This window comes from Scyliorhinus canicula, chromosome 15 (assembly GCF_902713615.1).
Source record: "Scyliorhinus canicula chromosome 15, sScyCan1.1, whole genome shotgun sequence".
NCBI classification, from domain to species: Eukaryota; Metazoa; Chordata; class Chondrichthyes; order Carcharhiniformes; family Scyliorhinidae; genus Scyliorhinus; species Scyliorhinus canicula.
The window spans coordinates 28,633,267-28,657,657 of record NC_052160.1 but is presented as its reverse complement, the minus strand read 5'-3'; the positions used below and the strand labels follow the sequence as shown (position 1 = coordinate 28,657,657).

Here is a 24,391-nt window from a genome sequence, read left to right as displayed (position 1 = left end):
TTCATTATAACTACAATATTAAACTTTTAAACTTCAAACCCAAAAAGAACAGCTTACACGTACACCTTAAAACTACTATTCAATTTCCCATTAAACAAGAAAATACACATACAGCTCTCAATCCAGCTTAAACAGCAAAATTTAAAGTGATACTTGCATTACAAAGAAGATTGTGGCTCTTATGAGAACCCCTTCATTCTCAATCTGGTGGTCTTCAAATGGCTGCTTCACTGGAGTTTCATAGAAGCCCTACAGTGCAGAAGGAGACCATTTGGACTATCGGGTCTGCACCGATCCTCTGAAAGAGCACTTCACCCAAGCCCACTTCCTTACCCTATTCCTATAACCCCTTAACTTAACCTGCACATCCCTGGACACTAAGGGGTAATTTTAGTGTGGCCAATCCACCTAACATGCACATCTTTGGACTGTGGGAGTTGTTTCATTCTTTTCCTTGACTCCAGACAAGGCTACTCTGTTGTTCGTTGTCACTTTTTAAGCTGTATCACTAATCTGCCAATGCTTTTCAAAATGACTCTGTGTCTCTGAGCTCCACCCAGCACTGACCTCATCTCTTCCAAGATGAAAAGGAGTATCTCTAGAGGCAGGCTGCAAATCATTAAATTTCTAGGGACTTCCCCTTGTCTAAAGCACACTGACCCCAGGCACTTTTTAAAATTGTTTTTCCAATTAAGGAACAATTTAGCATGGCAAATCCACCAATCCTGCACATCTTTAGGTTGTGGGGGTGGGACCCACACAGACACGGGGAGAATGTGCATCTCCGCAGAGACAGTGACCCAAGGCCATGAGGCAACAGTGCTGTCCATTAACCCCAGGCTTGTAACCCTTAATTTGCCCACTACATTTATAAACAAATTTCCTAATCTTCCAATCGTCACAATCTTCAGCTCCTTATTTGGGCCACTCAACATTTCATGCACTCCTTTTTTTCGTTAGAGATAGAAATTTTCAGATACATTCAAAAGGAAAACAAAACACTACATTCTGCTGGCGATGTTAAAGAAAATAGATTATCTGCTGAAGACTCCAGAGTTGACCACAACCAAATAACTCGGGTGTGGGAATAAGGAAGCAAGAAAATAGATTTGAATTTAACTTCTGGAAGGAGAATTCATGGGTATGAAAATGCCATTGTACAATACATGAAATGAAATCATATATGCACTGGGCTAAGTTGTCCGCTTCTCAATGTTGGTAGCGTAAAATCCAGCGTTGTGAAGAAAACGGGATTGGCGTTGGACGCCGCCCCATTTCCAATGCTCCGGTCCTCTGTTGGCGTCCGGATCAAGGTTTGAGCCCCGTGCCAGTGGGCAGATGCAAATGGGTCATTAAGACCTATTTGTATCCACTTAGTGGGCCAGACATCATATTCTCCGGGGCCCATGTGATTCTCCGGTCTTCTGGCCGGGCATCATGTGGGAGAGAATTACTACTGGTTCTGACAAACGTGGTCCTGACGCAGTGGACCTAGCGGTGGGCAAATGGGGTAACTCTTTAAGGGAATTGTCCTCAAAGTCCATCAGAGGACCATCCCCCCCCCCCACCCCATGCAAGACCTTCCCACCTCACCCTCATCAGAGACCCCCTAAATAAGCAGAACCCCACAGAAACCCTCTAAATCAAGAGACCCCCTAAATATGGAGTGCCCCTCAGAAAGGAGACCCCCTAAATATGGAGATCCCTGTCAGGAAGCCCCCCCGGAGAGAGAGACCCCAGTCAGGAAGGACCCCAAAAGAGAGACCCCTATCAGAAAGCACCCCAGAATGAAGTGCTTTCCAATTACCTACCTTCACAGTTGAGTGATTTTGGTGGTCAGCTAGAAAATGACAGCGGTCAATGCTTGATGTTTATAAACACTGTGGTTAGAGCACTTCAGATTTACTCAACTGTGAGAAAGATGAATGGAGCAATGCTAACAGCTGTGGTGTGTGGAAGCTGTCAATCGCAGCCTAGTAAAATCAATATCAAAGACAAATGAATAAATGGCTTGCAGGTCAGAGGGATCTGAGAGGGTTTAAGCACAGCTGACTGATTTTCTCTTTCAGGAATTAACATGGCTGAGCCAGCAGGTGTATTTCCCAGCTGAGTGTTAAAGCAGTGTTTTTTTTCACTGCCTCCGTCTGGTCTGCTTTCTAGCTTCCAGACAGGTTGTGTCTCTCTTCTGGGGGGCCTGCCTGACAACGATCTGTCTCTTTTCCGGGGGGCCTCCTGACAGGGGTCTCTTTTCTGAGGGTCTCCATATTTACGGGGGTCTCTTTATTTAGCTGTTGTGTGTGTGTGTGCGGAGGGTGGGGTGGGGGGATCACCCTTGTACTGGGTGGGGGGGGGGGGGGGGGGGGGGGGGCACAGTTGTGTGACCTTTCTCTCGGCCCACCTGCTCAAATAGCGACCCGATAACTGGATTCCCTCTGGAAGCTCTTGCAACCCTCGTCATGCACTCATTTGCATGGTGAAGGATTGGAAATCGCTTCCTGAATTTCTCTCCCTTTGTACAATTTAGCTCCGGAGGGAGAACATAGTTTCCCAAACATAGAATTTTGCCCAATGTTTATAAATAGGATTTCACACGGGGCATTCAATGGGATGGAATGACTCTAAGTAATGCCTTCAGGGCATGGTGCACACAGGGAATGGAGCAAGAGAAATTAAAGTTCTGCTGATGTATGGAACACCAACTTACAGGTTTTTTTCCTATAATAAACAGAAGAAATCAAAACTGTGACTATAAGTAAAAGTTTTGCCCATTGCCTTGTTTTGGAGCATTCTGCCATTGTGAAGAGCTCCATTTATGACATGTCCAAAACTGCAGGATAATAAAGAAACATAATACGAGTTAGTGATTGTGAGATGTAAACCTTTACCTTGGTGGAGTTTCAAGTTGTGGAGCAGGCGGTGCAAGTCTGATTCTAATAAATTCTGAGCGTTCCCTGTTGTGATCTGGTGTTTCCTGGACAGCTTGTTCTGGTAAGACAAAATAAAGCAACATGTGTCATTAGGTCTCCAAAATAGATTCACATGTTCTAATATATTGTAATGGGGCCAAGATCTAACACTATATTCTTATGAAATATATATATTTATTAGCATGGCTAATTCCTAAACTTTAAAAATAGTGGGCAATGACCTTTTAAAATGACTGAAGCCATGTCTGTCTGTGACTTTCAAACATTAGGAGCTAATTTGGCAGCATCAGAGAAATGTTGGTCCCTGTAAGGCCGCATGAAATGCTCTCAAACAAGGGGATTAAAGGGGTACATCGCTTACTGGAAGGGGATGCATGTAGACTCCAGATGGGGTGGGTAGAGGTCCATGTAGACTAGAGCTTGGGTAGGTTATGGGCTCGAGGGTAGGGTGGAAATCTCCACCACAACAACTGGATCCAGGACATCTGCATGGATCGTTGCTGGGGGATAAGGGCTACCCACTTAACCCTCATATGGCAGACCATAGGACTTCTGAAGATGCAATTCAGATGCATGGACTGCTCAGGTGGCTCTCTGCAATACACACTAGAGATGATTTCCTGCATGATCACAGTTTGCAAAGTGGTGCGCCCTCCCCAGAAGAACCAGAGGATGGAGTGAGAGCAACATGACAAATGGGATGGTGGTGATCTGAAAGTGTCCACGAGAAAATGCGTTCGTGGATGTGTGAGATCCATGAAGAGAGTTGCCATTTGAGTACATAATACCATGTTGACAGTTTGATAGTGGAGAGAGCTTAAGAGAGAATCTATCTGGTGGAGTAGATGAGGTTATTCATCTGCTTCCTGCACTATGTGATGCTTCTGGCATCGTTGCCAGTTGCGTTAACCTCCTGAGCAACAGCCTCCTAGGTCGGAGTGTCAGTGTACAAATATATCGCAATTGCCTTGTTAAGTGAATTGCTAGTTAAACATTTGACAGCTGGAACACTTTGGTGTGAGAGCTTCTTGTGGGTTAGTTGCTATGAGAAAGTCTCTTACAATAAGCCTGTTTGAAACTAAAAGATCAGATTGGATTGATTATTCTACAGTAAACCCTAGTTGTAAGTAGCATGGAAAGATGAGGTTGGTGTGCTTCCTGGAGTCTTCCTTTGATAGAGAATATGCCGCTGGAAACAAACTTCTGGAATCAAGGCACCGTGGTCATTGTGGCCAAGTCAAGGTACAAAACTTCTTCTTGAGGCCGTTAGCTATTTGCCTCTGGGTTTTGGACGTTCAAAAGGATTTTGTGAAAACTGGTAGGCTGGAGAGACGGATCAGGGTGTGCTGGAGAGACGGATCAGAGTGTGCTGGAGAGACGGATCAGAGTGTGCTGGACTGGGGTTTACATATGGTTCCTGGACCTTCAACCCCACAAAGTCGATAGTGGCCGCTGGAGAGACGGATCAGGGTGTGCTGGACTGGGGTTTACATATGGTTCCTGGACCTTCAACCCCACAAAGTCGATAGTGGCCGGATATCAGCTCCTGACCCGCTAGGAGATTTGGAGAGATAATTGCTTGTGCATAATTATGAGTTGCAAGCACCGAATCATGTGCGAGTTCACACCATTCCGGCCAGCGGGAATGGCATCACCAGAATTGCCCGGCACCATATTTAGAAAGAAAAATGGCTGCTCATTGTTTGACTGTACTGCAAATCAGTCTGCCATATTTTCCATCTAACAAGTAGCAGCACAGAAAAGGGCTCTGTCCAGGTTTGAATGTCTGGCCCCATCTACATGGTTTCTGAACTTCTATACCATCGCCTACAAGACCGATTCATCTCCATGTGCCTATATCATCGTGGAAATCACCTCAAGTGTAGATGTGAATTATCCAGCATCATCAGTTCAGCCTGCCGATCTCTGTGAAGGAATACACCATTGGACTTTGATTCTGGGCTCATGAGAAACAATTAATTTTTACTCTTTAGTCTCTGCCCTGTTAATCTTTCTTTCTCTATCCACACTATTATTGTGCAAGTGAAAAAGGAGGTGTAGAAGTGGATTTCATTTGGAACTTCGCTGATAGGGTTAATATAACAGTTCTGAAAAGCTCTGTGAAAGAGATGTCAACAGGTCAAGGGATGGAATATAGGGAGTGTGGCATTGGTACTAATTAATGTTCTGACCCGCATCTGTGAAAGCAGAGAGGTCAAAAAGTCAAAGAATGGAATGAATGGGAACCGTTACTTTATTGCAGAGATAACGTAATTAAGCTCGTTTGACCAGTTGGAACAAATAAACATTGAAATGTAAAAGGAAGGGCCTTGGAATGAGATAAGCCAGATGGCCATGGGATACAAAAACCTTTGTATTAATATTGATAGTGACTTGTGCTAATGATTATGTCAAAAATAACCTCCCGACCTCGAAGAATAATTCCATATATGTACATGTTCTGGATCCTTGCCAAATCATAGGTGTATCTAGGAATTTAAGGGGACCACCCCTAAGCTGTAAGATGTATAAAGATACCGTCCTTATTCTGGGATTTTGGCACTTCTCGAAGGTAGTTACCCGACTGCTTAGAGATTTGTCCCGGCCGTAAATAAACGAATATTCGTTACTGACGTGTTCGAGTGTTTTACTTCTGGACTGACGATCAGATACGTGAAAGCGCAATTCACAGAGGCAACCCTCCTCCCGCATTTTGAGTGTTGTCAAATAAACTAAGCCTATCATGTGTTTGCTGTGGGGTTATTAACAGAAATTGGATCACACCAAAACTTAGAGGTTGGGACATAAGCCACCACTCAGAAAGGGGGAAATCAAAATCAACCTTTTTGTTTAAGGAGAGGTGGTGGGAGGAGATATCAGGGCTGTTTAAATTAAACCCCCTCCTAACCGGAAGACTAACATGCAACCCTGGCTATTGCACCAAAGTAAAATGCTAAATACATTTAAGAGTTTCATATACTTCTAACAATACAACATTATAGCTACATTACAATGCATTGGAAGGTCTAATGTAATGAATTTACTCTAACTCACCAATCTGTTCCATTATATTTTGCGTTGCAGTAGCTGCAGGTGGATGCGCCTGGATTTCTTTCCCCTACAAAAACAAAGATAGTGTTTGTAATGCAGGATTACTATTTGATATTCTGTATAAATTGTCTTCTTTACTTTCACACAAAGCAGCATTACTTGCACTCTCCCCATCCCAATGACTTGGCGAAGGGAAATAATCATGTACAAATACATCTACAGCGGCCTTAGTGAACCTGTTGGTACAAGTCAATGATCAGCTACTTAATCCTTCATACAAAATGATTTTTTGATCCAGATAGTAATATCACGAACTCTCAAATGGATCCTGTCAAAAATCTCAACCCCAATCCAGAGCAGACAAATACCTTAGCCCTCAAGTTGGACACACATTCAAAATACAATTTATTATTTTTTAACAAATATGTGCCACTATAATGGACATTGAACTCCATCTTTCATTTTCTTGTCCATCTGTCATAAGTATTTTAAAAATTATTTTAAATGATTTGCGATTCGCCTTTGTGCTTTTATTTTCTTGAAATCTCTTATTGTGATTATATCCAAAGGACCCATGGACCCTCTTCTTCGATTTTGATTTGTTTCTAACCTCTATTTGCGCCATTCTGGAACTTGAATTTGTCTCCTTTTTGTTGTTATACATTACTCACCATTTCAATCTGCTTTTTAAAATAATGTCTACACTTCTCGCACCCGTCAGCCACCTCCTGGAAGAACCCACTCATCCTTGCCAGAGTCATGTGTATCCTAGGCACACCTTGAACTGAATGAATCTCATCCTCAGGTTAGGTTCACCCGCCACATCGTCTCATACCACAGCCCCCAACCTATTTCCTTCCCCAGCTCCTCCGTCCATTTACTCTTGACCCTCACCACCTGCGCCTTGCCCTACTTCCCCAACCACCCATGTATATCTCAATCCTGACCTCCTCCATAAATCAGGGAGCAGCATTTGCTCCAGCAGTGTGTTCTCTGGTGGATTGGGGAACGCCCCCTCTCCTTTCACGCAAAGTCCCACATCTGCATATACCTGAACTCACTGGCCCTCGGCAGCTAGAATCTCTCCCGCAGCTCGCCTAATCCCACAAACTTCCCTTCTGAGAACATGTCCCTAACCCACTCCAGCCCCGCCTCCCTCCACTTCCCATACATCCCACTCATCCTCACCGCTTGAATCTGTAGTTCCCACACAATGGCATTAGCACCGATGTTCTTTCCAACTTAAAATGACTCCTCAACTGGTTCCATACCCTGATCGTCAATTGCACCACTGGACTCCCAGTATATTTTCCCGGAGCTAACGGCAACGGGACCGTCACCATGACCCTCAGACTGGATCCCCTGCAGAAGGCTCGGGAGCACCAACCTCCATTTCGGACTGAAACAGAGCCTTCTTCACCCATGGCACCTTCCCTGCTCATATAAACTCCAAAATCAGTGCCTCCATCCTCTGGAAGAAGGCCTTAGGGAGAAAGATCGGGAGGGACCAGTGTTGGAAACTTAAAGGACAGATAGTTAACGAATCTAGAGAAAAAAAAGAGGTTTCCAAGGAGTCTGAAGTAAAGGAAGAGACAAAACGTGAAGAAGAGCAGGGTACTGTTCAGTAAAGCACTGATAAAGCTGAAAAGTTGGCTCATGAAGTGTAAGAAGGTTGTTCTAAGGTTTGTGAAATTTTACCACAGTTTGAGAGAGAAATTATTTGAAATAATTGTGAAATTGGTGGCTGGATCTCAGAGTTTATCTGTGGGATTCTCTGTTGGCGGGATCCTATGCTTCGCCGGCAGCAGACGCATGCCCACGGGTTTCCCGACGGTGTGGTATGGCTACAATGGGAAACCCCATTGGCCGGCTGCCAGAATGGAGGATCCCGCTGCTGGCGGGGGCATGCTGTGCCAGAAAACAGGGGTGGCGGGACGGAGAATGCTGCTCCATGTGTAAAAGCATTTGTGGTGGTATGATTTGCATAGCTGTCTGCCATTGGTGCAGAACACCGGCTTACCATTGGCCCTGGTCGGTCATGTGCCTCTCGACCGATTGGTTGAGACCAGTCATGTGACGGCTCTCCGACTGGTTGAGAGGCTGAGTTAACCACGCCTCCATTCCGAGGTATAAATAGTCAGAACGCCCGGCGGTCGTCCATTTACGGTAGTCGACCACAGGGCTAACTTCTAGCTTATTAAAGCCTAACTTTTGTACAGCAACTCGTCTCGCGTTCGATTGGTTCATCAATTTAATAAGCTAGATTTTTGAAGATGGAGTTCCGGATCAAGCCCGAATGCCTCCGCATCAGCCCGCAAACTCAGAACGCTTCAGAAATGTTTCAACATTGGCTGGCATGTCTCGAAGGATACCTGGAGTCTGCAAACAGCCCCCCCACCATGGCACAGAAACTTCACTTCCTCCACTCCAGCGTGGGCACAGCAGCCTACGCGATGATCAAGGAAGAGAAAGATTATGATGCGGCCATGCTTAAGCTGAATGGACAGTTTCTTAAACCAGTCAACAGAGTATTCACCCGACATCTGCTGGCCACCAGACAACAGCTCCCCGGTGAGTCATTAGACCAATTTTACCAGGCTCTCGCTGTCCTGGGGAGGAATTGCTCCAGCCTCCAAGTTTCAGCCACGGAGCACATGGAACTGCTGATCAGAGACGCTTACATGGCTGGGATGCAGTGCCCCGCTATCCGCCAGCGGATGCTGGAGAAAGACGACCTCAGCTTAACTGAGGCACGGACTCTCTCCACCTCCCTGGAGGTCGCCGATTTAAACGCCCGCGCCTATGTCCCCAGCCGTGCTGCACCACCTTGGGCCTCCTGGCACGCTTCCCCACCGCCATCCGCCGCACCCGACCTCCCTCAGGCCTGCGCCGCGGGACGCCCCGACAAGTCCACGGGGCCCCGCTGCTATTTTTGTGGGTTCGCAAAACACCCTTGCCCGCGCTGCCCAGCCCGCTCCGCCCTCTGTAAGAGCTGCGGGAAGAAGGGCCACTTCTCCTCTGTCTGCCAGGCCAAATCGGTCGCTGCTGTACCGCGCAGCGACCGGGGATCCCCCCCTCCGGGCCCTTGCTGGCCCCTCCAGTACGCCGCGCCGATCTCTCCCCCCCGCCCCCTGCGCCCGGCCTGCGCGCCTCCCCCTCTCCTCCGGGCCCCTCCAGCGCACTGTGCAACTCTCTCCCCGCCGTCCCCGGGCCCCTCCAGCGCACTGTGCAACTCTCTCCCCGCCGCCCCCGGGCCCCCGCGCCTGGCCTGCGCGCCTCTCTGCCCCCGCTCTCAGCCGCTCCGGTCGGCTCGCCAGCACCACTAACTCCGCCCCCCTCAACCACGAGGGCCCCGCCATCATGGTGCACCGACTCCACGTGCGGGTCCTGGGTGCCGCCATCTTGGGGCGCCGACCCCACGTGCGGATCCTGGGCACCGCCATCTTGGGGCCCCGACTCCACGTGCGGGTCCTGGGCGCCGCCATCTTGGGGCCCCGACTCCACGTGGGGGTCCTGGGCACCGCCATCTTGGGATCCCGACTCCACGTGCGGATCCTGGGCACCACCTTCCGGGACTGGCACGCAAGGTTCTTCCAGCACCTACTCGGCCGACGATGATGACTATGGATCTTCTCCACGGCTCGCAGCCATTCAGCTCGACCAGTCACGTCCACGCACGCTCGCCAAAACGACAACGCTGATCCACCTCAACGGCCACGAGACGGGCTGCCTGCTGGACTCAGGGAGCACGGAAAGCTTTGTTCGCCCTACCACGGTAAGACGCTGCGCGCTCCCTGTCCATCCTGTAAAACACAAAATCGGGTTAGCCTCAGGTTCGCACTCCGTCCGCATCACCGGCTGCTGCATCGCGGACCTCACGGTCCAAGGGGAGGTTTTTAAAAATTATAAACTCCTTGTCCTCCCTGACCTTTGCGCACCGGCACTCCTAGGACTGGACTTCCAGTGTAACCTGCAGAGCTTGACCTTCCAATTCGGCGGCCCTATACCCCCCCTCACTATCTGCAGCCTCGCGTCCCTCAAAGTGGACCCCCCCTCGTTTGCTAATCTCACCCCCGATTGCAAACCCGTCGCGACACAGAGCAGACGGTACAGCGCCCAGGACCGGTCCTTCATCAGGTCCGAGGTCCAGAGGTTGCTGAAGGAAGGGGTCATCGAGGGCAGCAACAGTCCCTGGTGAGCCCAGGTGCTGGTGGTCCGGACTGGGGAGAAAAACCGGATGGTCATCGACTATAGCCAGACCATCAACCGGTTTACGCAATTGGACGCGTATCCTCTCCCCCGTATATCCGCCATGGTAAACGATATCACGAAATACAAAGTCTTCTCCACTGTGGACCTTAAGTCCGCTTACCACCAGCTCCCCCTCCGCGCGAGTGACCGCAAATACACCGCGTTTGAGGCAGATGGGCGCTTCCACTTCCTTAGGGTTCCATTTGGTGTCACAAATGGGGTCTCGGTCTTCCAACGGGAGATGGACCGAATGGTCGACAAGTACGGTTTACGGGCTACCTTCCCGTATCTTGATAATGTCACCATCTGCGGCCACGATCAGCAGGACCATGAAGCCAACCTCCAGAAATTCCTCCAAACCGCAAAACCCCTTAACCTCACATACAATAAGGATAAGTGCGTGTTTAGCACCGACCGTCTAGCCATCCTAGGCTACATAGTGCGTAAAGGAGTGATAGGCCCCGACCCCGAACGCATGCGCCCCCTGATGGAACTCCCTCTCCCCAATACCCTCAAATCCCTTAAACGCTGCCTGGGTTTCTTCACTTACTACGCCCAATGGGTTCCCAATTACGCTGACAAGGCCCGTCCCCTCATTCAAACCACGACCTTCCCGCCGTCGACAGAGGCCTGCCAGGCCTTTAGCCGCATCAAAGCGGACATCGCAAAGGCCACAATGCGTGCCATCGATGAGTCCCTCCCCTTCCAGGTCGAGAACGACGCATCAGAAGTAGCTCTGGCAGCCACCCTGAACCAAGCGGGCAGACCCGTTGCCTTCTTCTCCAGAACCCGCCAGGCTTCCGAACTCCGCCACCCCTCTGTGGAAAAGGAAGCCCAGGCCATAGTCGAAGCGGTGCGACATTGGAGGCACTATTTGGCCGGCAGGAGGTTTACCCTCCTCACAGACCAACGGTCAGTAGCCTTCATGTTTGATAATGCACAAAGGGGCAAGATTAAGAATGACAAGATCTTACGGTGGCGGATCTAGTTGTCCACGTACAACTATGAGATCTTGTATCGTCCTGGGAAGCTCAATGAGCCTCCTGATGCCCTGTCCTGCGGTACCTGCGCCAGCGCGCAGATAGACCGCCTCCGCTCCCTCCACGCGGACCTCTGCCATCCAGGGGTGACCCGTCTCTACCATTTTATTAAGGCCCGCAACCTGCCTTTCTCCATCGCGGAAGTCAGGACAGTAACCAGTGACTGCCACATCTGCGCAGAGTGCAAACCGCACTTCTACCGCCCTGAGCGCGCACACCTGATCAAAGCATCCCGCCCCTTCGAACGTCTCAGCATTCCCTCTAACAACCGCAACATTTACTTCCTGGCGGTAATCGATGAATACCCCCGCTTCCCCTTCGCCATTCCCTGCCCCAACATGACCACATCGACCGTCATTAAGGCCCTCCTCTCCATCTTCTCCCTGTCCGGCTACCCCGCGTACATACACAGCGATCGGGGGGTCCTCATTTATGAGCGACGAGCTGCGTCAATTCCTGCTCAACAGGGGCATTGCCTCTAGCAGGACGACCAGCTATAATCCCCGGGGTAACGGACAGGTCGAGCGGGAGAATGGTACCATCTGGAAGACCATACTACTGGCCCTCCGGTCCAGAGATCTCCCTATTTCCCGATGGCAAGAGGTTATCCCCGATGCCCTACATTCTATCCGCTCACTCCTCTGTACCGCAACAAATCAGACACCTCATGAACGTCTTCTTGTTTTCCCCAGGAAGTCGTCCTCCAGATCCCCTCTCCCGACATGGCTGGCCGCCCCCGGACCCATCTTGCTCCGGAAGCATGTGCGGGTGCACAAGTCCGACCCGTTAGTGGAATAAGTCCAGTTACTGCACGCTAACCCGCAGTATGCGTATGTGGAGTACCCCGACGGTCGGCAGGACACGGTCTCCCTCTGGGACCTGGCACCCGCCGGCGTGCGGCCTTCCCCCCCCTTCACCACAGACCCCCCCCTGTTTTTTCCCCCCAGCGCCCCACCCAGGCCACCCATTCCCCATCCATGGCGTCTCCACAGCCAGCTCGGGTGACGTAGACTGTTCAAGGACCATCGCTCCCGGACTCCAGCACGTCAGCAGAACCACCACCATCGGCTGAACTGACGTCACCTACTCCACTGCGGCGGTCTGCCAGAACGTCACGGGCCACGAAAAGACTGATCGAATCGATTTAAATTACAACAACTCCATGGACTTTGTGTACTATTGTTAATTGTCTGGGCCAGTGGGAAGCCGAAAAAAAATGTAATAAAACAAAAGAAGAGAAAATGTTTTTTACTCTCTCCCTTCTCTGGCTGCTACTCATACCACCAGTTCTCTCCCCCCCCCCCCCCCCCCAGCTCTCGTTGATACCCCCCCCCTCTTTCTCCGCAAGGGGTGAATGTGGTGGTATGATTTGCATAGCTGTCTGCCATTGGTGCAGAACACCGGCTTACCATTGGCCCTGGTCGGTCATGTGCCTTTCGACCGATTGGTTGAGACCAGTCATGTGACAGCCTCCATTCCGAGGTATAAATAGTCAGAACGCCCGGCGGTCGTCCATTTACTGTAGTCGACCGCAGGGCTAACTTCTAGCTTATTAAAGCCTAACTTTTGTACAGCAACTCGTCTCGCGTTCGATTGATGGTTCATCAGCATTTAAGACAAAGGAAGCTTGAAAGGAGAGGTGGAAAATCTGGATCAGGATTCCTCATCAAAACAGTGGAGTGGAAGATTTGTTTGAAAAGATAGTTGGAATACTTAATGAAAACAGCTGATGTATGTATTGTTTGAAATAAGATTTTAAAGTGTGACTTTTTGAGAGTGGAGGTTTCAAACACTTGTGACTATGGGATTGCGAGAAGAAATCCACAGATTAGTTGACTGGCACCTGCCATTTGATTTTAGAGCGGGTTGTTATCTTTGAAAACTGGGGGGTGGTAGGTGGCGCAGTGGTTAGCACTTGGACTACAGCGCTGAGGACCCCAGCCCTGGGTCACCGTCCATGTGGAGTTTGTACACTCTCCGTGTGTCTGCGTGGGTTTCACCCCCACAACCCAAAGATGTGCAGGTTAGGTGGATTGGCCATGCTAAATTGCCCCTTAAATGAAAAAATATATAATCGGGTACTCTAAGTTTAAATTTAAATCTTTGAAAAATGTATACATTTGTGAACATGTACACATGTATACATGATTGTATTACAATCAAACGTTTCATGTTTAATGTCCTAGACTCTGTTCCTCTGAGTGTTCTTAAAAATATGAAAACTATGGCCTTCTGAGCCAGGGTTCCATTCTGGGACTTTCCCGTCCAGTAGTAACACTAACTGTGATCGTAACACTATCCTATAGCCCTGAAAAATATTCAACCTTAAGAATGTATCCAATTTCCTTTTATAAGGTTGCTGTTAAGTTTGCTTCCAATGCATTACAGGCAATGCGTTCTAGAGCATAACTACATGCTAGATAGGAAAATAATCCTAAAGTCGCCTAATCTCCTTTCCTGCCCTCTGGCATTGATCGCAGACACTCTTTCCCATGTTCAATTTATATCCTGAAAACCGGCCAGATTCGTCCAAGATCTCCACAATCCCACCAATGCTGCCCATACATAATAACTGCTGCCCTGAGGACTCGGGTTCGATCACGACCCCGGGTCACTGTGTGGAGTTTGCACATTCTCCCCGTAGCTGTGTGGGTTTCACCATCACAACTCAAAGGTGTGCAGGGTAGGTGGATTGGCCACGCTAAATTGCCCCTTAATTGGAAAAAAATAATTGGGTACTCTAAATGTATTTTTAAAAAATACATAATAACGAGTCATCCGCATACAGCAAAACCTTATGCTTGGCACCCCTCCCAGTCAATCCCTCTGCACTCCGCCATTGCCAACGGCTCTATCGTCAAGGTGAAAAGCATCGGGGAGAGCAGACACTTCTGCCTCATCCCACGATGTAACCCAAAGTACCCCAAACTCACTCGGTTTGTGTGAAAACTCGCCACCGACACCTTCTACACAACAACTGGACCCAGTCCACAAGTCTGAACCCAAATCACCCCAGCACCTTAGGACGGCATGGTAGCACAGTGGTTAGCTCTGCTGCTTCGCAGCGCCAGGGACGCAGGTTCAGTTGCCGGCTTGGGTCACTGGCTATGCGGAGTTTGCACGTTCTCCCCATGTCTATTTGGGTTTCCTCCGGATACTCCAGTTTCCTCCCAAAAGACGTGCTAGTGAGGTGAATTGGACATTCTGAATTCTCCCTCAGTGAACCCGAATAGGCGCCGGAGTGTGGGAACTAGTGGATTCTCACAGTAACTTCATTGCAGTGTTAATGTAAGCCTACTTGTGACAATAAAGATTATTATTATTAAATCCGTCAACTCCATCCGATCAAATGGCTTCACCATGTCCATCACCACCACTATCTCTGGGATTTGATTGGATTTGTTTATTGTCATGTGTACCGAGGTACAGTGAAAAGTATTTTTCAGCGAGCAGCTCAAACAGATCATTTAGTATATGAAAAGAAAACACATAAAAGGGCAACACAAGGTACACAATGTGAATACATTGACACCGGCATCAGATGAAGCATACAGGAGTGTAATATTAATCAGGTCAGCCCATAAGAGTCGTTTAAGAGTCTGGTAACAGCAGGGAAGAAGCAGTTTTTGAATCTGTTCACGCGTGTTATCAGACTTTTGTATCTCCTGCTCGATGGAAGAAGTTGGAAGAGTGAGTAAACTGGGTGGGAGGAGTCTTTGGATTATGCTGCCCTCTTTCCCAAGGCAGTGGGCGGTGTAGATGGAGTCAATGGATGGAGGAGGGTTTGTGTGATGGACTGGGCCGAGTTCACGACTCTGGGTTTCTTGCTTTCTTAGGCCGAGCACCTCCTACCCCTCCGAAGGTATCACAATCGTTACGTAATCTCCACATATTTGCCAACAACTGCCTCTCCTTCACAAAACCTGTCTGATCCTCCCCCATCACCGCGGCACACAGTCCTCCATCCGCAATGCAAGCACTTTCGGCAATAGCTTGGCATCAACATTCAATTATGATATTCGGTGGTACAACCCACACTGCTCCTTGTCTTTATCCTTCTTTAAAATCAGGGAGATGGAAGCCTGCGACTATGTAGGGGGGAGTTCCCCCCTCTCCCTCGCCTCATTATAAGTCCTCACCAGCAATGGCCCCAGCTCCACCCAAACCTTTTGCAAACTACTGGGAACCCATCCAGCCCCGGGTCCTTCCCTGCCTGCATCGCATCCATGCTATCCATCACCCCTCTCAACCTAAATGGGGCCCCCAGGCCCTGAACCCGTTCCTTCTTTAGCTTGGGAAACTCCAACCCATCCAGGAACCGTTGCATCCCCTCTTTCCCCATGGAGGTTCTGACTCATACAGCCTCCTATAAAAGGCCTCAAATGTGCCATTCATCCCCTCCAGATCCATGACCACCTTATCCCTCTTGTCCCTTACTCTACCGATCTCCTTCGCTGCTGCTTGCTTCCTCAACTTATGGGCCAGTATCCTACTCGCCTTCTCCCTGTGCCCATACACTGCTCCTTGTCACTCCCCAACTGCCCCACCGCCTTCCCTAAACTAAGCCAAACTCCATCTGGAGCCTCTGCCTCTCCTTCAGCAACCCCTCCTCCAATGCCACTGAGTACCTGCTCTCTGCCCTCAAAATCTCACCTACCAGCCTTACTCTCTCCTCCTGCTCCACCTTCTCCTTGTGCGCCTGAATCGGAATAAACTCCCCTCGAACTACAGCCTTGAGTGCCTCCTACAGCGTGGCGGCTGTGAGCTCCTCCATGTCGTATAACTCCACATAGACGCGAATGGCAGCCCACATCCGCTCGCACACCCCCTCGTCCACCAACAGTCCAACATCTAACCTCCACTGTGGCCATGGGGCCTCTCTCTGAACCACCCGCAAACACACCCAATGCGGTGCGTGGTCAGAAACCACAATGGCCAAATACGACGAGTCGGCCATTGCCACCAGCAGCACCTTGTCCATTACGAAAAAAATCAATTCAGGAATACACCCAGTTCACATCGGAAAAGTATGAGAACTCCTTTACCCTCCGCCTCCCAAACCTCCATGGGTTTGCACCCCCCACGCCCCCATCAACCCCCTCAGCTCCCTAGCCACTGACGACACCCTGGACGTCTTAGGACTTGTCTTCACCACGGCTTCAAGAGGGCAGCCTTTATCTGGTCGAACCCGGCTGTCCTCTTTGCTGACTCCACACCAAGTCCTGGTAGACCTGCAGCTCACTTCCTTCCCAGGTACCTTTCCTGCTTTGCCTCGCCCATTTCAAGATCTTTTCTTTATCCAAGAATCGATACAGCCACACCACCATTGCCCTTGGCGGTGCCCCAACATGCGGTATCCTCCTCAGCGTTTGGGCGCCCAATCCACCTCAAGGGGCCAGTCAAAGGCCCCGTCCCCATCAACTTCTCCAGCATTCTCGCCACATACTTAAGAACATAAGAACTAGGAGCAGGAGTCGGCCATCTGGCCCCTCGGGCCTGCTCCACCATTCAATGAGATCGATCTTTTGAGGACTCAGCTCCACTTTCTGGCCTGAACACCATAACCCTTAATCCCTTTATTCTTCAAAAAACTATCCATCTTTATCTTAAAAACATTTAATGAAGGAGCCTCAACTGCTTCACTGGACAAGGAATTCCATAGATGCACAACCCTTTGGGTGAAGAAGTTCCTCCTAAACTCAATCCTAAATCTGCTTCCCCTTATTTTGAGGCTATGCCCCCTAGTTCTGCTTTCATCTGCCAGTGGAAACAACCTGCCCACATCTATTCTATCTATTCCCTTCATAATGTTGTATGTTTCTATAAGATCCCCCCGCATCCTTCTAAATTCTAACGAGTACAGTCCCAGTTTACTCAACCTCTCCTCTTAATCCAACCCCTCTGCTCTGGGATTAACCTAGTGAATCTCCTCTGCACACCCTCCAGTGCCAGTACGTTATTTCTCCGGTAAGGAGACCAAAACCGAACACAATACTCCAGGTGTGTCCTCACTAACACCGTATACAATTGCAGCATAACCTCCCTAGTCTTAAACTCCATCCCTCTAGCAATGAAGGAGAAAACTCCATTTGCCTTCTTAATCACCTGTAAACCAACTTTTTGCGACTCATGCACTTGCACACCCAGGTCTATCTGCACAGCAGCATGTTTTAATATTTTATCATTTAAATAATAATCCCTTTTGCTGTTATTCCTACCAAAATGGATAACCGCACATCTGTCAACATTGTATTCCATCTGCCAGACCCTCGCCCATTCACTTAACCCAGGGGTGGGCAAACTTTTCCGTGCAAGGGCCACATTCAGAAATTCACAATTTTAAAGAGCCGCATAGTATATTAAGTAAAATAATTAATATTTAAAATAGCCAAAATAAAAGGTTTTTAAAGAAAAAAAAAGCAATTAATTTTTATTAATTAATATTTTAAAGTAGAAACTTCACATGAAACACATTTATTTGAAAAACAAGTAACTCAGTAAGTAACAGAACAATGTCAATGAGAATGATGCATCTGACTGCAGTCATTTACCAGTTTGTGAAAATCAGGTGTCAAGTTGCTTGTGCTGATCCTTAACACTGACTGAAGATTTGAGTCTGTGAGAAGTGATCTGTTCTTTGACTTGTTAACTTTCATTATAGAGAAAGTCTGCTCACAAATGTAAGTTGATGCAAACAACACAAACATCTTTCTTGCAAATTTTTTCAGATTTAGAAACTTTTCTGAATGCAGAAATGCATAAAACTCGACCAGTGGTTTAATTTCAAACATCCTCTTTAAAGAGTTGTCGGCTTGCAAATCAATCAGTTCCATCTGCAGTTCTTCAGTAGCTGTTTCAATGTCACAGGAAAAAGGTGAGCTGAGCAAACCGAACTGTCCTTCAATTGCCTTGAAATCAGCAAATCTTCTGATAAATTCCTCTTTTAAAGCCATCAACTGGGAACTGTACTTGTGCGATAATGCTTGTGTAACTGCTCGTGTTTTCAACAGAGGAAAATGAAAAAAGTTTTGCTCATTCAGCTGCTTGGTAAAAAGTTTGAGTTTCGATTGAAAGGCTTTCACTTCCAGGTACAATTCATGAGCAAAAACAGCTTTGCCTTGTAGTTTTGTGTTTAGCTCATTCAGCTTTTGCATTATGTCCACAGCAAATGCAAAATCACAAACCCATTCGTCACTCTCCATTTCCTTTAAAAAGTCACAAGAGATGTCTTTCATATTGAAAAACATGACAATCTTTGCTTTGAGGTCCCAAACCCTCTTTAGTACTTTTCCCATGCTTAACCAGCGGACATTTGTGTGGTACAGCACATCAGTAAAATCTGCCTCGATGTCTTCCAAGAAACTTCGGAATTGCCTGTGTTTCAGTCCCCGTGCTCTTATTAAATTCACTGCATGCACCACTGGATCCATAACATGTTTGAGTTTTAAAGAAGATTTACAGAGGCTTTCTTGATGTATGATGCAGTGAAAAGACAACGCACTGTGTAGTGGAAAATCTTCTTTGATTTTATAATTCATCAACTTCACAAGGCCAGAATGTTTACCTGTGAGTGAAGGAGCACCATCAGTTGTAATACCTGCCAGTTTATCCAGGCTTAATCCAGACCTGATTAGACTGTTAATGACACTGTTGTACAAATCTTTTCCAGTAACTGTGTCTTTGAGAGACTCCATAGATAACAATTCCTCTGTAATCTCAAAGTTTTCGTCAATTCCTCTGATGTAAATGAGTAACTGAGCAGTATCCTGAATATCAGTACTCTCATCTAAAGCAATAGAAAACCACTGAAAACTACCACTGGCTGTCAACAGCTGTTCTTGAATATTCACTGCAATTGCATCTATGCGACGAACAATAGTTCTTCGTGAGAGAGATATGGCTTCTACTTTTGACTTAGCTTCAGGACACACAACACTGACAGCATCAACCATGCAATCTTTAATAAATTCTGCTTCTGCAAATGACTTGTTTTGCTTTGCAATTTTATTGGCCAATATAAAACTTGCCTTTGTCGCGTTCCTTTGTAAAGATGAAGTTTTCTCAAACTCAGTTTGCTGTTGCTTCAAACTTTTTACCAGACCAGTTGCTTTCTTTTGCAGTTCTTGCTTTGATAAATTGTGTCCAAAGTTAGCGTGCTTGGTTTGAAAGTGCCGTTTCAAATTGTATTCCTTGAACACAGCAACTGTTTCATGACAAATCAAACATACAGCTTTAACTCCAACGTCAGTAAAGAAATACATTTCAGTCCACTCTTTGTTAAAAACACGGCATTCGTCTTCAATTTTTCGCTTTTTAGATAACCTCGAACAACTCTTTTGGGGTAAAGTTTGTAAGACAATAAAAGCGCGGGAAGCCAACAGAAGCCATCCGAGTCATGAGCCTAGCAGAGTCAACGGTGCGGGCGAGCGTAGATGAGCGGGGCTGTCTTATTGGTGGGTATAGTTGGGTGCGACCAATAGGACGGTCGTAGTAGTCCCGGTTGTAACCAATTAGCGTGCGGCATATACCTCAGCGCTTCCCCCGGCGGCATCCTGCCTTTAGCCCTCTTTTTCTCTGATTCTGGGCGCCTCATATGACTTGATCTTGGTGTGCCGCATATGGCCCGCGGGCTGTAGTTTGCCCACCCCTGACTTAACCTATCCAAATTCCTCTGCAGACTTCCGGTATCCTCTGCACTTTTCGCTTTACCACTCATCTTAGTGTCGTCTGCAAACTTGGACACATTGCACTTGGTCCCCAACTCCAAATCATCTATGTAAATTGTGAACAATTGTGGGCCCAACACTGATCCCTGAGGGTCACCACTAGCAACTGATTGCCAACCAGAGAAACACCCATTAATCTCCACTCTCTATTAATTAACCAATCCTCTAACCATGCTACTACTTTACCCTTAATGCCATGCATCTTTATCTTAAGCAGCAACCTTTTGTGTGGCACCTTGTCAAAGGTTTTCTGGAAATCCAGGTATACCACATCCATTGGCTCCCCGTTATCTACTGCACTGGTAATGTCCTCACAAAATTCCACTAAATTAGTTAGGCACAACCTGACCTTTTTGAACCCATGCTGCGTCTGTCCAACGGGACAATTTCCATCCAGATGCCTCGCTATTTCTTCCTTGATGATAGATTCCAGCATCTTCCCTACTACCGAAGTTAAGCTAACTGGCCTATAATTACCCACTTTCTGCCTACATCCTTTTTTAAACAGTGGTGTAACGTTTGCTAATTTCCAATCCACCAGGACCACCCCAGAGTCTAGTGAATTTTGGTAAATTATCACTAGTGCATTTGCAATTTCCCTAGCCATCTCTTTTAGCACTCTGGGATGCATTCCATCAGGGCCAGGAGACCTGTCTACCTTTAGCCCCATTAGCTTGCCCATCACTACCTCCTTAGTGATAACAATCATCTAAGGTCCTCACCTGTCATAGCCTCATTTCCATCAGTTACTGGCATGTTATTTGTGTCTTCCACTGTGAAGACCGACCCAAAAAACCTGTTCAGTTCCTCAGCCATTTCCTCATCTCCCATTATTAAATCTCCCTTCTCATCCTCTAAAGAACCAGTATTTACCTTAGTCACTCTTTTTTGTTTTATACTTGGCAGCTTCTACTCCCTCGATACCTTCAGGCATCCCAATGATCTTCTGGTTCTGCATCCTGGAGCGGTTCTCCAGGTCCTCTAATTTCTCTCTCAGCCTCTTCTGGCTGAACAAAACCATCCTCCATCTACAATGGGACCACCGCTTCTCATATTCCACTGCCTCCTCCACTTTCTGAATTGCCAGGCCCTGATCCTCCAGACTCTGCTCCACTCTCAATGGGAGTTTATAAACTCTGTTGTCCCAGTTGGGCGCGAAAACGTTCACCAGGACCAGTGGTGCTCCGTCCAGGACACTGCTGACCATGATGTACTGTCCCCCGGGTTCGTAACTGTCCTCGTCGCAGTAAACATCATCTTTTATTTAACAGTATGGCTATCCCCCGGCTCTCAACCTGCAGCAGGAAAAATAGGTCTGTCCCACCCAGCCCTTCTTTACCCGCAGTCGGTCCTGCTCCCTCAGGTATGTCTCTTGGAGGAAGACTTTGTCAACTTTCATACTTTAAGGTGGGCAAAGGCACTGGATCTTTTCACTGGGCCGTTAAGTCCCTGACGTTCCAGGTGACAGGTGGGTGGCACGGCAGCACCGTGGTTAGCACTGTTGCTTCCCAGTTCCAGGGTCCCAGGTTCGATTCCTGGCATGGGTCACTGTCTGTGCGGAGTCTGCACGTTCTCCCAGTGTCTGCGTGGGTTTCCTTCGGTTTCCTCCCACAGTCCAAAGATGTGCAGGTTAGGTGGATTAGCCATGCTGAACGGCCCTTAAGTGTCCAAAAAGGTTAGGTGGGGTTACTGGGTTATGGGGACAGGGTGGAGGTGTGGGCTTAAATAGAGTGCTCTTTCCAAGGGCTGTGCAGATTCAATGGGCCGAATGGCCTCATTCTGCACTGTAAATCCTATGATCTATCCTGATGGGGATTTTGTCCCCTCCTTCCTGTGGGATGAACCGTTCTTACCTTGTGGATGTGCCCCTGCACACAGGGGTTTCCCTTTGTAAGGGGGCCATCCAAAATGGCCACGGGCACCGTTCTCACCACGATGCCGGGCCATCGCACTCCGTGGTTTCCCTTTGTCCAAGGGAACAAAACATGCTACATAACATGGTCGCCAACTATGTGTGCACCATGTGGGTGAGCCCCTGCACTCCGGGGTTTCCCTTTGGTTGGAGACCCTACAAAATGGCTGCTTGCAGTGCCTTTGTGTTCCAAGTTGCCACATGTGGCCTGTTGTAGCCAGCTTAATGCCGTTACTATCCTTGACCCTATGCTTCCCCTATGATTCTTTCACCCCCTTGTCCTTTCCCCTCCTCCTGTTACTGTTCCACCCCATACTCCCCTACCTGTTTACTCCTCTGATTGTCCCCCCTTGGTGTTGTGTGTTGCGCTCAATCGTCTGCAGGAAATGCACCGCGGCCCCCCCTTTCGCTTGTACCTCCTGGTGCTAGCATTCCTGTTAGTGGTGTGATCCCCCTCCTGGGGTCGGCTACTTGTCAACCCTTCACATGCTATCTGGTTTCACCTCCTGCCATCCTCCTTGCCCTCCCCTATGCTCCGCTGTTCTCGCCCCTGATGCACGATCAATTGTACAAAGACTAAGGTTGGATACAACTGTGGCTTTATTGCAGTAAGATGTGTGGCCTCCCACAGCAGCTGGCGAAATGGCTGCTGAATAGAGGACACGCATATTCATACTCCTCCTACTGGGTGGAGCCAGCAGGCAGGGGCTACTGGCGAACCTGTAGTAGAGGTCCTACCTTACATCACTTAATACAGGTGTAACAGTGGTTTACCACATTCACTCCCTGTTAAAAATGAGTCCGGCGGGGGTTGTGGAGAACTATATACAGTAGTGAATTTATGTACAGTGTTTTATCAGGGGGAAAAAAAGGTCCTTTGAAAGTCCGGTGCCAGTTAGAGATTCAACCAGTCTGGTGCCTTGACGTTCCGCTGGGAGCGACATAGCGGTGGCGGCGATGTCGATGCTGGCCTAATGTTGGATGACTCCGGGAGTGTGCCGAAATTCTCTTCATCCTCTGGCATGGGCAGGGGAAGGAGGGATGATCCTGGTGGGGTTAATGTTGGGAGTGCCGGGAGAGGGGAGGGTAGTGCTGGGCCGGAGAAGTGTGTATGGGTGGAACCTGCTGGTGCCAGGTCCCTGAGGGAGACAGTATCTTGGTGGCCGTCGGGGTACGTCACATAGGCATACTGGGGGTTGGCTTGGAGCAAGTGCACCCTATCCACCAACGGGTCCACCTTGTGGTGTCGAACGTGCCTACGGAGCAGGACCGGTCCTGGAGCTGCGAGCCAAGTCGGGAGCGACACCCTGGATGTGGACTTCCTGGGGAAGGCAAAAAGACGTTCATGAGGTGTGTTATTTGTAGCGGTGCATAGTAGTGACCGGATGGAGTGTAGTGCATCAGGGAGGACCTCCTGCCAGCGAGAGGCTGGGAGGTTCCTGGACCGTAGGGCCAGTTGGACGGCCCTCCATACCGTCCCGTTCTCCCTCTCTACCTGCCCATTTCCCCAGGGATTATAGCTGGTCGTCCTGCTGGAGGCGATACCCTGCTGAGCAGGAACTGATGCAGCTCATCACTCGTGAATGAGGATCCCCTGTCACTGTGGATATAGGCGGGGTAACCAAACAGAGCGAAGATTGTGTTTAAGGCTTTGATGACGGTGGCAGACGTCATATCGGGGCATGGGATGGCGAAGGGGAATCTGGAGTACTCATCGACCACACTGAGAATATACGTATTTCAGTCGGTGGAGGGGACCTTTGAAATCCACGCTGATGCATTCAAAGGGGCGGGAGGCCTTCACCAGGCGCGCATGGTCCGGCCGGTAGAAGTGCGGCTTGCACTCCGCACAGACCTGGCAGTCCCTGGTGACTGTCCGTACTTCCTCGACGGAATAGGGCAGATTGCAAGCCTTGACAAGATGGTACAATCGTGTGACAAAGGCTGTCGTGTCGGGCCCGGAGTCGGTCTACTTGTGCGCTGGCACATGTACCTCGGGATAGGGTGTCTAGGGGCTCGTAGAGTTTGCCGGGACGATACAAAATCTCGTAATTATAGGTGGAGACCTCGATTCTCCACCGCAAGATTTTATCGTTTTTGATTTGCCCCGTTGCGTGTTGTTTAACATGAAGGCTACCGACCATTGGTCAGTGAGGAGAGTGAATCTCCTGCCGGCCAGGTAATGCCACCAATGCCGCACAGCTTCAACGATAGCTTGGGCCTATTTTTTGACAGACCGGTGCCGAATTTCTGAGGCATGAAGAGTGCGGGAAAAGAATGCACGGGTCTGCCTGCCTGATTGAGGGTGGCAGCAAGTGCGACGTCTGATGCCTCGCTTTCTACTTGGAAGGGCAGTGTCTCGTCTACTGCGTGCATCCCGGCCTTGGCTATATCATCTCTGATACGGGCGAAAGCTTGTTGTGCCTCAGCCGTAAGAGGAAAGTGGATGGATTGAATGAGTGGGCGTGCCTTGTCCGCATAGTT

The 24,391-nt window shown here is 48.7% G+C and overlaps 1 protein-coding gene across 4 annotated transcripts in view; it reads right to left on the bottom strand.

The window, feature by feature from the left end:
• The window catches only part of LOC119978556, a 90,795-nt gene that overhangs the window by 10,877 nt on the left and 55,527 nt on the right, over positions 1-24,391 (bottom strand). For all 4 annotated transcript variants that reach the window (XM_038820288.1, XM_038820286.1, XM_038820287.1 and 1 more), the window contains 2 exons: positions 5,982-6,045; positions 2,886-2,985 (listed from right to left, as the gene is read on the bottom strand). In XM_038820288.1, the coding sequence (XP_038676216.1) occupies positions 2,886-2,985; positions 5,982-6,045 (164 nt within the window). The remainder of the gene's footprint in view (positions 1-2,885; positions 2,986-5,981; positions 6,046-24,391) is intronic.